The sequence below is a fragment of the Bombus fervidus genome, chromosome 14 (genome assembly GCF_041682495.2).
Source record: "Bombus fervidus isolate BK054 chromosome 14, iyBomFerv1, whole genome shotgun sequence".
NCBI classification, from domain to species: Eukaryota; Metazoa; Arthropoda; class Insecta; order Hymenoptera; family Apidae; genus Bombus; species Bombus fervidus.
This window is the reverse complement of record NC_091530.1, coordinates 3,603,081-3,619,462: the sequence shown is the minus strand read 5'-3', so window position 1 is coordinate 3,619,462 and position 16,382 is coordinate 3,603,081. Positions and strand designations below refer to the sequence as shown.

The following is a 16,382-nucleotide window of genomic DNA, read 5'->3' as shown; positions in this document are numbered from 1 at the left end:
GTACGATACGTCTAATACGAGTTATTCCACGCATATCTTACTACTGGGGGATCGTCGACGTTTAATCGATTAATTAAATTATACGCCACCTCTGGCTCGTGCACCGTGAAAAGCATCCCTTCCGTAGGCTCCTCTATCTCGTAACCGTCGCCTACCCTCTTTTCGAGTTCATAGTTTGTTCAGTCGATTATACAGCAAATAATCACGACTCGATCATTTACTAATACTAAGTTCATTAAATTGAATAGTAAATTACCTAAACTAAACGGGAGTTTAAAACTTCAGCATATAAATGTTTATGAAGTCTGGTCTCTTTGCAGTGGAAAGTTAAATTCTACTAGCGGTTGAACTTTCGACAAGGAAGCGGAGCAAAGAGAAAGACCTGAATAAATAGCGATGATAAATTTCCTTTTGGTGTTTCCCTCTTATACGTCTTTCCGCAGTACCTCTGGATTTTTTTTTTTTATTTACGTTATTTGTAGAAGATGGTCTTAATTCGTTGCTGTACATTTCATTCTGACGAGTTTGTGACAAGATATGGCGTGGCAAAGATCTTCAAACGTTTGAAGAATTTAAGAATAGCGAATCTCGATCGTTGGATACTAGAGAAGTCTGGAAAATTCAATGGCTTTCTTTCTGTTCTATATTGTCTGAAACAATATCGTTAGAAAACTTACCGGTGACGTTAAGTATGATATGCTGGACATTATTGCACTTTCGATTCACAGCCAGATATGTAGCTTCGCACTTATAGAGACCTTCGTCCTCCAATTTAACGTCCGGAATCTTCAAGAAAGTCTTCGACGAATTTGTCGTGTATTCTATGTCCGACCTAAAACACGCAAAAGACAGGAAAAATTATTTCATGCGTTCATGACAAAATTGAAAAGTGCAAAATTGTAGGAAATGCGCCTGATAAATGAAAATATGAAGAATACTTGAAGCGAGGTGTTTGTTATTTTCTAAGTTCCATTTTCTTAGTTACGTTGATAATATGAAATTGCATAAAGGATACGTAATCTAGTAATAATTATCTATACTCCAATATCGCGAGTAGAATATACACAATTCGTCGTAGAATCATCATGTTAAAAATTATATATCTAAATACAGCGTATGTTACATAGAAACTGAATCGGGATGATTATCAATCATACAAATCGGATAGAATAATGACAACAATATTCTTATTTGCAAACATATTCTAATGCGGTTCACTGTCATTCATATGACACATTTGCAATCCCATTAGCATGCGCTAATGAATGGAACAATGAAACGGATCAACCTGCACGCTATGCTGTTAAATCGATACCGCTTTACTTACGCCAGTAAGGAAACAATGGGATTAGGATGTATACCATACAATCGCATATTCTATTTGCCCGATACGATTGCAGTGGCGCATCCATCATTGTCGATAGAACCGATACAATACGCCTGACAGATCGTCAAAATCATTCAACTTCGTTACGATTCGAACAAATAATCTTTCGGCAAATCAATCATTTATTGGGAGAGAAATATGCGATTGACACGGATGACTAGTTGCAGTGAAAACAAAATTTTCATACGGTTAATGCAGCAACTACGGAGAATTTATATAGAAAATGAAACAATATTTCTATCTGACAATTTTTTATTACAGACATTTTTTAGTTCGTACAAATAAAGGTATTGAGTTTCCTTTTCAGAGACGTATCTTGTTAAATAAACGGTGCAGAGTAACGGTGTAGAGTAACGACAATGGTGGCTAACGAACACACTATCGGAAAAGGAAAATCCTAACATCTATGGAGTCGGTTCTTTCTTGATCCTCATTCCAGATACTCTAAATATTCTACGTCTTCTAAGAAGATATTCCACGGCCTTCGTTCTGCTTCTTTCAAATGAGAAAATTGCAAGACTCTCTTATATGGTAATTAACGTTTGTATCGTTTGCGATACATTTTTTAAAATTTTCGCGTTATTTGTTCACGTTCATAGACAAACTTTAAAATGTTTAAACCTTGAAACAAACTTCAAAACTTTAAAATATAAAAAATATAATTATCGAAAGAATCGAATACCTAAACTCGCAATAACTACGATTTATCGAAGAAATTAGATACAGAAGAAAAAAAAAAAAAAAAGAAGAGAGAATGCAACAGTTCATTGCACTCGTCCATCAAACTATCCAGACAAGCGATTGTTTAATCCTCTCCAATAGCTCTTACGATCGTTCTCAGCTCACTACTCAACCCTTGTTGCAGTTTCGCTTCGTTAGCCAGAATGCTTAGAAGTTGTAGCCACGGCGTACACCCCGCGAGCGACGCAATATCCGAATACCAGCGATAATTGTTATTAACTAGTGCGTTTGTTCATTAATGCAATGCACTTCTGTTGATTGCAGGCGCAATGATACACGCACCAGCTGTACAAATACGCTCAACTGCATGTAAAACGGCCCTCCGACCGTCCTCTCCCCTCTGTAATCTATTTATTGTTACTAGTATAGTTACGTCGGCAGATTCGTGCAGTCGCACGACGTCGTTTGACATCGGATTGCTGCACGGAGTTCGACCTGTTCCGTTATTGCGGAAGGTGATTCCGAACTGGAATTATTGCTCTCGTGAAAACAGATTCAGTTAATGAATCTTCTGCGCATCAAGATGGAAAATATTACAGGGTGGAACTATGGCTGTCAACATACTTTTCTTTCTTTCTTTTTACGAAGAAAGAAATTTTTGGTTACAAATTTACGGTCATTTTTCCATTCTTGTATTTGTATTCAATTTTTTTATTGCCGTTTAACTAATTTGTAATTAATCAATTTTAATGTAAAGATAGGTGACTGTGTTGTTCCTTCTCCTTTTTCCTCTTTCTTTTTGTTTTTGAGAAATGAATTAAAATATATATATGTAATATATATAATGTAGAAGGTATATACTAGCAGCTCGTTTGAAATCATTTTTAGCTGTATCTACATGGAATCTTCCGCTAGTTGTGTTATTATTTTTAACCAGTTTGCAACGAACCAATTCATACGTAAAATTAATGCCATAGACATTAATGATAATTTCTTGTCGCTTTAATAAGTTTTCCTATGGTAATAGAATTTCAAGTCGACTTAGTCGTAAAACTCTTTAGATTTATGAAACATTTTCATAGTATTGCATTTAAAAACACCTACAGTTCAAATTGATTTCTGTTATCACTGTGTATATTCGTTTGTGCTATGCAACTAATTTGTAGGATCACTAATTGCTATTAATTTGCAATTGATACGTCGAATAATTGATTGTCATTAATTTACAACTGATATATTGCATAATTAATTATCATTAATTTACAAATAATACTGTCTTGAATATTATGTTAGCAAGGATGAGATGAGATCTTTATTGAAATATCAAACTACGGCGGTTGTAAATACCATTAAATTCTTCGTTGAGAAAGTTGGACCAAAAAATTGTGCTTCGTCGAAAAAACTTCCGCTTTTCGTTTTACGTTTACGCGAACTTCCTTAGAACGCACGGAATTTTTTAAACTCGTCAAAAGAAGCTTCGTTTTGCAAAGGAACTCGAAGGAACTTTCTGCCCCGTGTTTGGACGAATCGCGACCTTTCATTAAAGTTTTCACGACATTCTGTCGCGTCTTCGTTCGAGGAAGCTTCGCTTCTCTTTGATCTTTACTCGTCCTCGATAACTAAGTTTTATTACTCGGCGTCGCATTATATTTCTTACATTGCTGCTAAAATATTTGAGCAATGGAGTCGCATAGAAAATTTCGTCTATTATCCCTCAAATTACATTAAACAACACCTTAGATAACGAACATTTTTATTGATGCTTATGAAAAGCAATGTATCCTTAGAATAGTCAAAGAATTAGATTCGAAAGTAAAGAAATTAAATTTCTGCCAGTAAAGTAAACAATTCGTTGGACTAATATCGTAATTTGCCGAATTACGTTATTTCATTATATTCGTAATATAATTTTAACCAAGAATATTTCACTTACAGAAGCATGTGAGATATGATATCTAAATAAAATAGAAAGAAAGAAAAGAATATATGGAATATATCTTTCTAATAAACAAGAAATCAGTACAAAATGTTTTACTACAATTCCAGAAACATTTACATTTCGCAAAATGTCAAGTTAAAGTAACCAGAAGTACCAGAAATATTATAACGAACTAAGACACTCTAATACCATACTTTTTTTTTTTTTATAAAGTATTAAGTATAATTTTCTGAAAGATCATACACCGATTAATACATTATACAGAACACGCTATAAAAATATTCCTAATACCAGATCTGTGTCAAATTGCACACCTAACGTAACGTAAACCTCTAAACATAACTCTCGCATAATTTTCACAATGATTAAGAACTAGAACACAGTATTTTCCTTGATCTCCATGTAACACGCCAGTGAAACTAGATAATTGCTTCCATTTAAAGCGTTTCGAGCGAAACCGTACAATAAAACCATTCACAAAGTACAATTACCAACGAGAAGAAAAAACCGGCGGGTTTTGCACGAAAACACAGGTCTCGATCGTCGAAATGAGCCGTTATCGGGTCGAGTTAGTTCGCTCAAATAAATTTTAAATTCGTCCCGTGGCCATCACCCAATACGTTCTAAATCGAAATGCACGTTTTCCATTACGCTCCCGTTCGAGATTTTCCGCTTCGTCCAATCCTCTTTGCCGCGCAAAATCGGGCCGTACTAGCGTCTACTTGTGCGCTTAAGCACGGTTCCGTAATCAGAAGGAATTGGAATTTCGTGCGTGTGATCGGTGATCAAGTATCGATCGCATTTCGGACGCTCGTTGATCTTCTCTGGGAAGAATGTATTACGTCATGGGTGAATTAAGCGAATGGAACTATTGTAACTGGCGCTTGAGACAAGAGAAAAATAAATCGATCCGCTTCGATTACCTTTTACGTCTATGAAATTTTCTATTTCGTTCTGTCGTTCACGTTCTATGAAAAATTGTATCGTTCACCTTCGTTTTGGAAGAAGCGAATATTTATGGAATATAGAATATCGTGAAAATATTCTATTATTTTTTTATTATAGTCTATTCTGCTTATATAATCTTCTTCTTTCGTTTCGAAGGGTAAAGGGGAGAGAGCGAGGAATCTCGTCTTTTCTGATTATCGAATTACAATGATTTATAATATTCCAAATGTCTGTGTAAGGTAGTGTTAAAGATTTGACGTTGAAAGCAGGGGATGTCTACTGTGTATTGGAACAGAACGCGGATAAAAGTGATGAATATTTTATTAATTATTCTTTTTTATGACGACCAAATACGCTTCAGTCTACGAAGGATACAGTTGAATTCATCAAACGTTGTTCTTTTTACAGTGAAGTAAAATTTAGTAGACTTAAAACTTTGCTTTCTAAGCAAATGAACAGGAATTATGTATCAACGTTCCTAATGATTTTAAATAATTAATTAACAATTTTAACGAATAAAGTTATGGTTATACAATATCAATATACTACGTTAAATCTGCAATGTATTTCGTTATTAATATTTTAAACTTGTTCCTATAACGTAGCTGGAATCGCAAATATAATTGACCTGAAGCATAATTATAAAATTAATTAACTCGAACGGGAAGCTGAAAGAGAAATGTCTATATATTGACAGAAAATCAATGCTTCATATTCAATTTTTGATTCTGATATAACATTAAAACTTTAAAAAAAAAAAAAAGATAAAAGAATAAAAAATCTGCTGCAGATATCCTATATATAAAGAAGCTACCTATAACTGAATGTAGAATAATAATAAACAACATTCGTGTATACCCACACGAATGTACAGAAACATAAAATGAATTTCGATATCTGTGGATATTTGAAATCTTGAAATAATCTTTCGCGTTACACGTATTTTATATTATTTAACATTACACTGGTGTATAAGATGTTGTCTTTTAAAAAGTATTTATTTACTAAACAAACAGATTCTCATATATATATATATAAAATGCTTAAATATTCAAGACACAAATACGAAAAGACATTCAACACCAAGAACATCGTAGCCATAAAGGATCAAAATACTAATTCAATTAAGAGAATTATATCAATTATAACATGGAATCAATAGATACAAGCAGATCTTATACACGAAGATACAAGATTAATATAATTGCTAATTATGGACACAGTTAAGATTAACCCATTAGCGGTAGGAACGTGTAGAGGGACCAAGCATTAATCATGCATTCCATTTGTCAGATGGTCTGTCCTAGAGATTGACGTACGAATCGCCACGAGCGTTCTGTCAAATCCTTTGACCTCCCGATGACCAATATCACACCATTCAGCCGCAATATGTTTCTAACGTGCACCATCGATTGTGTCAAAACGTTTACGTTCAAAATACGCCCACCGTATTCGCTGTCCAACCCTCGCGTCCACTCTATGAAATTCGAGCTAATAAATTTCTCTGGCTATCGGTAGCAAGATTAAATTTACAAAGGTGAACTCGAAATACGTTTGGTATTTGCGAATTATCCGATTCGTCCGACTAATCGATTACGTCTAAAAATTTTGCTTAAGTAGCTTCGTTCGATTCTTCGAGTCCTATGGAATTTTCTATATACATAATGTAAATACTTGTTAGATTATGTTGGAGAAGTTGAAAGAAACTAATTATAAATAAATTTCGAACGAAGATTGAACTGGTCGAATCGTAAATGAATCTTCGCGTATCAAAATATACTATACTAAATTAAAAAATGTGAAAAGTATTGCTTTCATACGATAAACATAAGAAAAGTATTCCCGAGCAGAGATTTCATTCGTGCAAGAACAAATCCGAATCTAATAAAACGACATATTTTCAACAGTATGTTTCTCCAGCTAATACAAAAGTTCTGCCCAAGGAATGGGAAAGGAAGATTACTCTGAAGCAGATGCAAATAGCGACACGGTAATCTTCGCATATCGCTTTTTTAACGAGACCCTCTAAAGGGGAGTTTTTTTTTTCTTTTTCGAAACTTTTAAAGACACCGAGAGAACGTCGGGGACGTTAATTACTCGGTTCCGAGAAACTAGGCCGGAAATAGGTAGCACGGGGTCAGCTATTACGTAGATAGAACACGGAGCAAGAACGTTCGAAATTAGCGGCCAACGAATTAGTCCAAAGCAAGGGGGTGGAATTGCAGCTTACCACACCTTGGACCGTGACAATCTCGTTAAAATATAAACCAATCCCATGGATTGGTTAATGGTATTATTTAACGTTATTCCAATAACATTAAGTCGCATCGATCTCGATTGGATTTGCCAGTTTCCAACGTTAATTTCCGTGCAATGTTTGTTCGTTTGCGAAGAAAACAAACTTTACATTCTGACCCCTGTTAATGAACCTAACACGCTACGTAATAACGTAGCCAACGTAAAGGACGATGGAACGGAAAAAGCAATGGATTCGAGTTTGTTGTTATGCAAAATATAATTTACGATTCGTTGCGTCCTGCTCGGATATAAAGTGACTTCGTTCCATAATGTGGAATGAAGGTGTACGATGAATGGAAATTTACATTGATGAACGCCGATCTACATTCGCTCGTTCCGTTCGTTGAAATAAGTAAAACGAGGGACGAATTGAATTGTATAAACATTTGGTAACGTGTTTATGCATTAGACGAGTGGTAAAACGTGTATTACTAGTGCACTTGAGATGTTAAACGTGTTAAAGACGAATTTCATTCAAAGAAAGAAAATTCGAAATATGACAAAGTAGAGTGTCATTATTTCGATACGAAAGGAAAACTTTACAGCTGAAAGATTTACAACAAGCGTTTTTATTTTAGTGAATTTTAATAAAAATTTCTTTCTTCTTATTTTTCCTTTGAAATTTATAGAATTGTTTCAATATATTTCGGTAATCGTTTTTTCCCTTCGATTTTGTATTTATCTTAAAGCATGTTTCAATTTACTTTCCTCTGGAACTTGCTCATTTCTCATTAGGCTATGAATCACCAAGTATCCCATGTACGTAATTCATTTATGTGTGATATCGTGTGACTGCAAGCGCGTGCAGCATGTGATCAAAGCTAGGCAGATCACGATCTGTTAACAGCATAACGTTAAGATAACATTCGTAGTAGCGATACGCATGAATTATCAATGGTAAACACGTGAATAGGAAAAGCATAATGAACGTACGTAAACTAATATTAACCATCCAGTGTGCTCATTGATTTAATGCATATTACATGCAGTAAGAAGAATTCAAATAATAATTTTTCTTTATAAGATTATGTATTTTTTTAAATTAAATTACTGATTAATTTTAGATAATTCATAGACTGGAATTAATGATTGGCATTAATTTCTCAAGGGACACGTACGACTGTATGACCAAGAATTATTTTTCTCTCTACGCATACTATGTCATTTTACTTCTATTTTACTATATTATACCATTTGTTACATCGTTATTTTACATCGTCGAGTTTCGGATTCTCGTGTCGCATGTTCTAAATAATAAACGCTTTCATCCAAATCCCCGTTCTCCAAGTTTGGTCCGATAAAATTCAGAATACATGAAGTTAAAAGTCTCAAGCGTCGCTGTTAACCTATCCCCTTTAATTTTCCAATCGACAAAGCTTTACAACGGCAAAATGACTTCGAGAGATCTCTCAAACAAACGACGTTATACATTTATTTTTCCCCTGAACTCGAGCTCTATCGTGTGACTTAGCTTCGCATTCGGATAAAACATACATAGAAATTCTTTGAAACTTATTTTTCCGCTTAGAACGACATCGTAAAACCCGGAAGAGTGGCCAGATTGCCATTCGAGGTCAGCTTTTGCACTGCTATCAAAGTTGCAATTGCGAAAATCTTTCTGCCCTTCGAGAGAACACACGTTCTCTTCTTTTATCGTTTTCCCTATCATAGCTCGGTTCTGTAGAAAACGAGAGGCGAAATCCGCGTTAAATACCCGCTACGCGTAAACCAAACTCACAATTTAATGAGCTCGAAATGGAGATAGAACAGGATAATACCGAGGGAAGCAGGAATTACATTGAAAATGAAACGACTTCTTAACGTCCTCGCAATTCGTGCTTCGGCTAAGCTGCACGAAAGCGAGATAATGCGTTGTCGATTTCACCCAAGAATCCAAGCCAACGATAGCATTTTAATTATTTCTAGATTCCAATCGAAGTAAATTTCGCTAATGTAGCGTAGAAGATCTTATCCGTAAATGCTTTTCATTTGAAGGATGTTTTCTTGATGTTTTAATAGAAATTTGCTCATAGTATGGACGAACATTTGGTATTCGATCGAACGACACGATAGCTTAAAAAAAGGAATTTTTTAATAGAAGAGCGTTTAGGTTTTCTTGCAGTAACGTTTAAGAAATTTAAGTTAAATATGGGAAATAATGGTTTAGCATCAAATTTGGACGCGCTACATTTCGAAGATTGTTGAAAATTTCAGAAAATCTTGAGTATCTGTAACCTACAGTATCTGTAGGTCCAAGACTGAAACTAGCACTCAGACTTTTTTATTTTTAATATTAATTTCAGGAATTTGAAAAAATAACGTTGAAACTACCGACTTTCGACAAGATCCCGAAATCGATTAAAAATTTAATAAAAATCTCGAGTATTCGTTCTCGTTCAAACGTCATATTTACTTTCAATCTCAAATTCTGGAATCTAGAAACAACTTTGTAACTACTGTAGTTCGATAAAATCCGAAACTGATCAACTTCGATAAAATGTAGAAGACGTGAATCTAACCGAGGCGTTGCCGGCAATCGAATATCTTTACAAAGAAATTCCCTGTAATCTATGCGAAATTAAAGTTTCATACCGTCGAAGCATAAAGCGTAGAGCCAATCGTTCGTATTCATATAGTGTCGCTCCTTTCTTTACCAAAGAATTCTTTCACGAGAAGATTCATGTCGGAATTCATAAGAAATAGTGCAACGCTAGGCAAATACGTCTCGGAAAGTAGTCGTAAGTTTCAGGCAATTTTCTTCTTTTGCTGTAATCGTTTCCATCATCGCGTCTTTCAACGTGGAATGGTGGGGGCCAACCGACGAAAGGGGTAGAAAATAAGAGAAACAGACGGTGGAACGACGAAGATGGACATATAAAGAAACGAAATAATTGCTAGATACAGAGAAAAGAATACAATAAGCTGGACAGTAGGTAAATAAAAAGATACGGAATAAGATAAACAAATATGCTGTTGGATTTCAAGGTAAAGAAAGGAAAAACGTGGGAAACGTGTCACGCGACAAGGAAGATCGTGCCATTTTTTGTAACGTTCAACGAGCATTTCGTATTAGGCGAATTATTCTCCTATGTAATGTGTACACATTATGTAAAAGTAGTTGAGTTAACTTTTTACGTCTTCGATTATATTGTTTCTATTTTTTACCTGGTATCTTAATTTTAATCATTTCAAGATTGTTCTAGTAATATATGAGCCTCTCGGGGAACCAAACTGAACAACTCCACTCTTTATAAACTTTTTAATTTCATTGTAGTATCGCACCTTTCAAGGAAACAAATTATTTAATTCCATAAGTTTAATTATTGCGAGAAGATGCTACACGTAAATAATCATAAGATTTATCGTGGCCATGTAACATTCTTGAAGATGCAATATGATTAAATTTATGATCGATTTCTCGAGACTCGTATGTAAAAGGATCGAGAGATTCATCGTAGAATCGAACATAATCTTTAGCATTTTATCTCTGTGTCTGTAGCTGAACGTTATAAATTCATTCTAATAATCCGAAAGAATACACCGTGCCATGAAAGGAAAATTGTTATGTTTTAATCGTAATCTCACATCTGAAATACAGAAAACATCTGGAGATTCGAAATGACGAAAAGAACGTGGCACACGATCGCTAACAAACTATCCAAAGCACGTTTATAAAATACGCTCTCGAGTGATATGAAAGGCGCATTCTACGATATAATACAACGATATAAATCTTTCGAGATGAAAGTTATCCGTGTCGCGACGACACACCGGAAAAACATGAAAGACTCGAAGAAGTCAATTTCCCATTTGACGTGAAGTGTACCTTAGACTTTCTTCCCGACCGCTTCAAAATATTCTCCGGCAGAATGTATCTTTCGAAGTATCTTAGCCGCAGAAAATTGTATTTTGAGAAAAAGGCTCTCACGGGGATTGCTCTGGATAAGAAACCGTGTTAATACAAGGATAAAATCGTTTCGTGTGCACGTCCATGTATCGAGGCAACGCATCCACGCAGCGAAAAGGATAAAAATTTCTCGAACGAGCGCACGGTTTCCTCTCGCTTCGATCCTTTAATCGTACATTTTAGTTTGTACTACGAAATTCCCAGGACGACTTTTATTTTATCTTCCTTTAATTCCTTTTTCTTGTCTGATCTTCCTTCTCAGTGAATTGTTTTTTTTTTTTTTCTTAAATACATCTTTTGTTAATACAAAAAGAGGAAACTGAAGGGAGGAGGAAATAATAGTTTCCAAACGAAATAATAATAATCGAATAGATGAATAGAATATTGATCACGTCTCACCGCCAGCGTTATGTCTTAATATTTAAAACATTTACGAAAGTAAGAAAAAGTAAGAATGTTTTGTGTCTTCTAAATAAATTAAGAGTTTTCATTTGTATTCTTGTCACAAGCTTTCTCGGGAAGAAATTTCTGTTCGTATCGTTTATATTCTTCTACGTGTAAATTTTTTCTTTTTTTCAATAACTGCCTTAAAGTCAATTTTTATTACAGTATATGAACAACGTGTCAATCTATCAAGTTTATATGACTCTTCTACTTCCGTTTGTTCGATCTGAAACGATAAAAGCGTTCGAAATAGCAATCCCCTAATTGTTACAAGCAAAACTATTTGTTTGAAGAATATCTACCTTAGATTTTCTATATTCCAGCATCTAGCAGAATTAAATTATATCAAAGAATAACGAAACAAGCAAGAAAATGATGAACGATTTATTAACCGAACCATGTTCTGTTCTCCAAGTCAAAAAATACTTGAGTATCGAATGTTCTTTCGGACACCGAGTTCGGAATTGAACCAATCGCATCCTACTTAAATCTTTGTCACGATCAGCTGGTTCTTATAAAATCGTTCGCGTTCCGTGATAGAAACTGATCTCATAGGGGGAGGGAGGACTGGAAGAGAAAAACAAGGCAACCGATTAAATCGGGTAGCGGTAAATGAGAAAAGTTGGAGAAGAGACTGGATGTGGCGATAAAAGTTCCGAAATGTAAATGAACATAAAGCATCCCCGCTTTTCTTTCTTTTTTTCCTCCTCTTCTCATATATTTTTTTTTTTTTCTGTTTTATTTTAGACAATTCTGACCAGGCCAGCATCACGCGATAAGCGTTCATCCGATGGGCAAGCTGACGTTTTCAATTACACCGAGCCCTCCATTATCGAGCCAGCGAGAAAATTTTTATCACGTTCTTACGATTCGGCGACAATCGACGAGGAACCGCGAGAAATTGTCGATGGCCGATGGGAAACCGGGCCAATAGGATAATAAAGTTCTCGCTAACTTTTCTCGATTCTTTCGACTTTTTCCCTCGTCGCCGGAAAAACTGGGTCGACTAAACGATTTTGCGAGTAACAACGACGTACAGGAATACATTTTTCCACGATATAAACGTATATCGCAGCACGATAATCGATTTTGTTCAGACGTTGATCGTTGATCGCCTGGTTACCAGTTTAATATTTGAACTGCGGATATGTATGAATTTATAGGAAATTTGATGACGTAAAAATATAGGAAATTTTATTTAACCTGCTCTGAAGGATTATTTCATGCAGTTAAAAGACAAGGAATGCCAGATTATACGAAGCAACCATAAAACGACGAATAGTATAGATTATTTAAAGTGTTGTAAAAATCGTATTACACGGTGCACTCTACTGTATAAATTTTCTATTTCTGTCATATATATTATCCTCCTTTTCTTTTCAAAGTTATACACTGTGTGTAAAATTTCTTTCATTTCTACCTATGCTTATGCTATTTTACTTAAGCCATTCTTTTTCTTAGTTTTTTCCTTCAGCAGTCTGATTTATTCAACCATTTGCTCGCAGTCTTTATTTCCGTTTAATAAAGAAATTAACCACACGCCTGATATAAACTTTACGGACATACTAAATTTTCACACACATCGCAATGTATCAAAAAGATTACAAGTGGTAGGCTAAGTTGTAATTGGTGAAAATATTAACAATGTTTTTTTTGCATTGTATATTGATAAGATATAAAAAATGTTTCCCTTTTTCCTACCTGGTTTCTTGGAAGTGATCTTAATTAAAATAAATTAAAACTCTGCATTGGAATATTTCCTAAATATTCCTAACATCTAATTCCATCTCCGATAGGATCCATGTAAAATAAAATATTTTTACGAAGAAAAATTCAAAATCTAAGGCTAGATTTACGTCTTGGAACCATTGTACCGGAAGAGCAGGATTACCTAGTATTGATTTGACCCATCATCCCACTATAGCACAAAGTAGTACTAAAATATAAAATTCGCTAGTAAGAGGATTTATTTTAGAAGTTACGAGTTGAGAGAAACCAATTTTTATATTCAGATGCGTTCAGAATTTTAACAAGCAGAATTTTTAGAATACTGAAATATTAATACACCCTAAACTCCAAAAAGTAACTAAAAATAATTTCTGATTTTGTGAGTTTATCTTAAAATTTCGTAAATCATATTTTCGTTAAAAATTTCGTCGCAATTATCAAGTTTCATTGTATCGTGCACGTTATTTTAAATAAATTATTTTTACGAAACCTAACAATTTACGCTTTTCAAGCTGTTCCTGACAGAAAAATGTGTACAATTACTTGTTCAACAACAGGAACGACCGAGCAATAAAAGGAAAACTCAAACGCAGATATTTTTTAATCTTTGTAGTGCTTGCATATGGAGATCCGCATTACTATGTCTACTACTTTGAAAATATGCTTCGCATTGCTGTGCAGTATATTACGAACCTTCGCGTTTCTATTCTTGATATATTTTTTAATTACGTAGAAATTATGCGTACGAAAGTTACGTTTTACTAAAATAGAAGGACATATACTTCATTATAATACATTACATATTTGCTATTAATTCTAACTGTAACATTAACTATTATAAAATCTATAAACACAGGATTTTATGCGTTAGGAAATATTACAGCAATTGCTAACATTTTAAAATTATATATTTCATTATTAAGAAATAGATTAATGAAAAATACAATTTCCTGAAACTTCCGTATCATAAATCTCATTGGTATCTTACGTCTCAGTGAAGTGATATCATTTTGTCAGTTACCAGTCATACAGAAAATAAAATTAACGACCAACTACTATTACAGCTAAACTGCGTGTATTTGTATAATTTCATATTTTTACGAGTATAAGTAAGAAATGATATTTTAAATATATATTTTTATACCTTTAAATCCTTCACAAATGCATAGAATTCAACTCACTCATCGTTCATCAACGAACTCGATAATATTTATCTTTTTCCTCATTTATCTACGATCATCGCTTTAATCAGAAATTTCATGACGATACGCGCGAAACAACTCGAGCAGAAAAATCTGCATCGTGGAGATGCTTTTCTTTTACCGCTACAACTGGATTATGCGGACAAAACTCGCGCGTAAGACGAGAAAACTTTGTTCACGAGTGTGTTTTCATCGTGATTCGCCAGGACGATCAAGAGGGTAATTAACGCGAACGACCAACGTGATACTTTCACCGTAATATCAAAGTTAGAAATTCCTTCGAAACAATCGATTTATTCTCGCCTCGTCGAGACGAATATTCAGGAAAAATTAAGCGCATCGGAACAGATCGTTTGGTTGGCCTACTTTCTACAGCTAATCCTGGATTACCAGCTGTTCCATATTTTTGATACTATCCCCTCGTCAACGGAAGCTTTCACGGTGTCGCGTAAATGACGATAATAATTCTACCGTTTTAATCTCTTCGATGTAATATTCATTTTTCTGACGGTGCCACGATCGAGTTTTCTCACCCCTCGCTCGACCATCCGGAACCAGCGAACTCTTTGTGTTTAATGATCTACCATTTAAGTCGATTAAAAAGTCGATTTTTCTTCTGGAAATTGGTACATGCGTGATTCGAGGGAATATTTTAATCATTTTTATAGGACGAAGAAATTCGTTTCGAGAATATAAAATTATTTTAGATGATACGCTTTATGTCTCGACTATTATGGAAATGTGTTTAATTTAAATCTAATGCAATCATTTTCAAATAAATCACTTTCTTGATAAGTGCAATAACGTAATAGGTACGGATAGGTGAAACGTAATGTTCAAAATAGCCTCTCTAGTTCCTCATAATGGAATATTATGTGATACAAACAATTAGAACAAGTCACAGAATCTTTATAAAAATTATCTTGAAACATATCGTCCAGTCAGAGATGATTAAGAGTGTAATGCATTTTCTATAATAAAGTTTGTAATTGAATCTATCTTTTTTTTTCAAATATGACATTTTAAACATTTCTCTTATAAATTTTCTATGATAAATGAGATAAGATTCTATTATACAGCTTTGAATCTCTGAAGAAATTCTTCTTAAGATTTTCAATATTCAGGAGATTATTTCTAACATCTACGACGTAACAGCAATAAAGTTGTTTCAATTTAGAATTTGAAACGAGATTCGATCTACTTATAAATACGAGTAAAGTACTTTTACGCGACGAAGGAATTAATTTTGTACAGAAAACCTATACAATATTACTCAAAGATATAGATTTAAATTCTTGATTAAGTGTATTTTGAATAACGATTTAATTATCGAACGTCATACACTGAACTGTATATGTTGTTATTTTCCGCTTAGAGTTTGGTTCATTTTGTGTTCACAGAAACTTGCTCCGAAGCGAATAGCGGCTTAATATCCACCAAACAAACCACGCAAACAAGATTATTAATTCTGCTTGAGCTTCATTGCGGTATTTCGGAAATGGGCTATAACAATGTCATAGAGGCGAGTATAAGACAACATTATAGCAAGTATTATCCAGCAAAAACCTTAATAAATTTATTCTAAAATGTCATGGAAATTTGCAAAAAGTACGGACTCAAAAATCCATATTTATACTAAATATTTTGCTAAAATTCATTTTCTAATTCCTGATATCGATTTCAAATTGGTGCGAATATAAAAAAAAAACTGATTATTAACTTCGAAATGAAGAACGCTCGATTATAAATACCTATCTCAAGTATTCGACCACAGGATGTTAATTAAACCGGGAATCACAAGAAATTGACTATAAATCTGAATTTCTTATCCAGTCGTATACAATCGTA

At 34.2% G+C, this 16,382-nt stretch overlaps 2 protein-coding genes across 13 annotated transcripts in view; one reads left to right on the top strand and one right to left on the bottom strand.

Annotated features, from left to right (window-relative positions):
* Kar (monocarboxylate transporter 10-like protein kar) overlaps nt 1–16,134 on the top strand; it is a 195,950-nt gene extending 179,816 nt beyond the window's left edge. The window contains exon 9 of one of the 2 annotated variants that reach the window (XM_072016791.1): nt 15,935–16,134. In XM_072016791.1, coding sequence (XP_071872892.1) covers nt 15,935–16,119 — 185 coding nt within the window. In that variant the 3' untranslated portion in view covers nt 16,120–16,134. Of the gene's footprint in view, nt 1–12,351; nt 12,705–15,934 lie in introns of those variants that run through there. The other variant, XM_072016792.1, reaches the window with a different exon arrangement.
* The window catches only part of Nrm (neuromusculin), a 427,671-nt gene that overhangs the window by 112,100 nt on the left and 299,189 nt on the right, over nt 1–16,382 (bottom strand). For all 11 annotated transcript variants that reach the window (XM_072016774.1, XM_072016776.1, XM_072016775.1 and 8 more), the window contains one exon: nt 678–832. In XM_072016774.1, the coding sequence (XP_071872875.1) occupies nt 678–832 (155 nt within the window). The remainder of the gene's footprint in view (nt 1–677; nt 833–16,382) is intronic.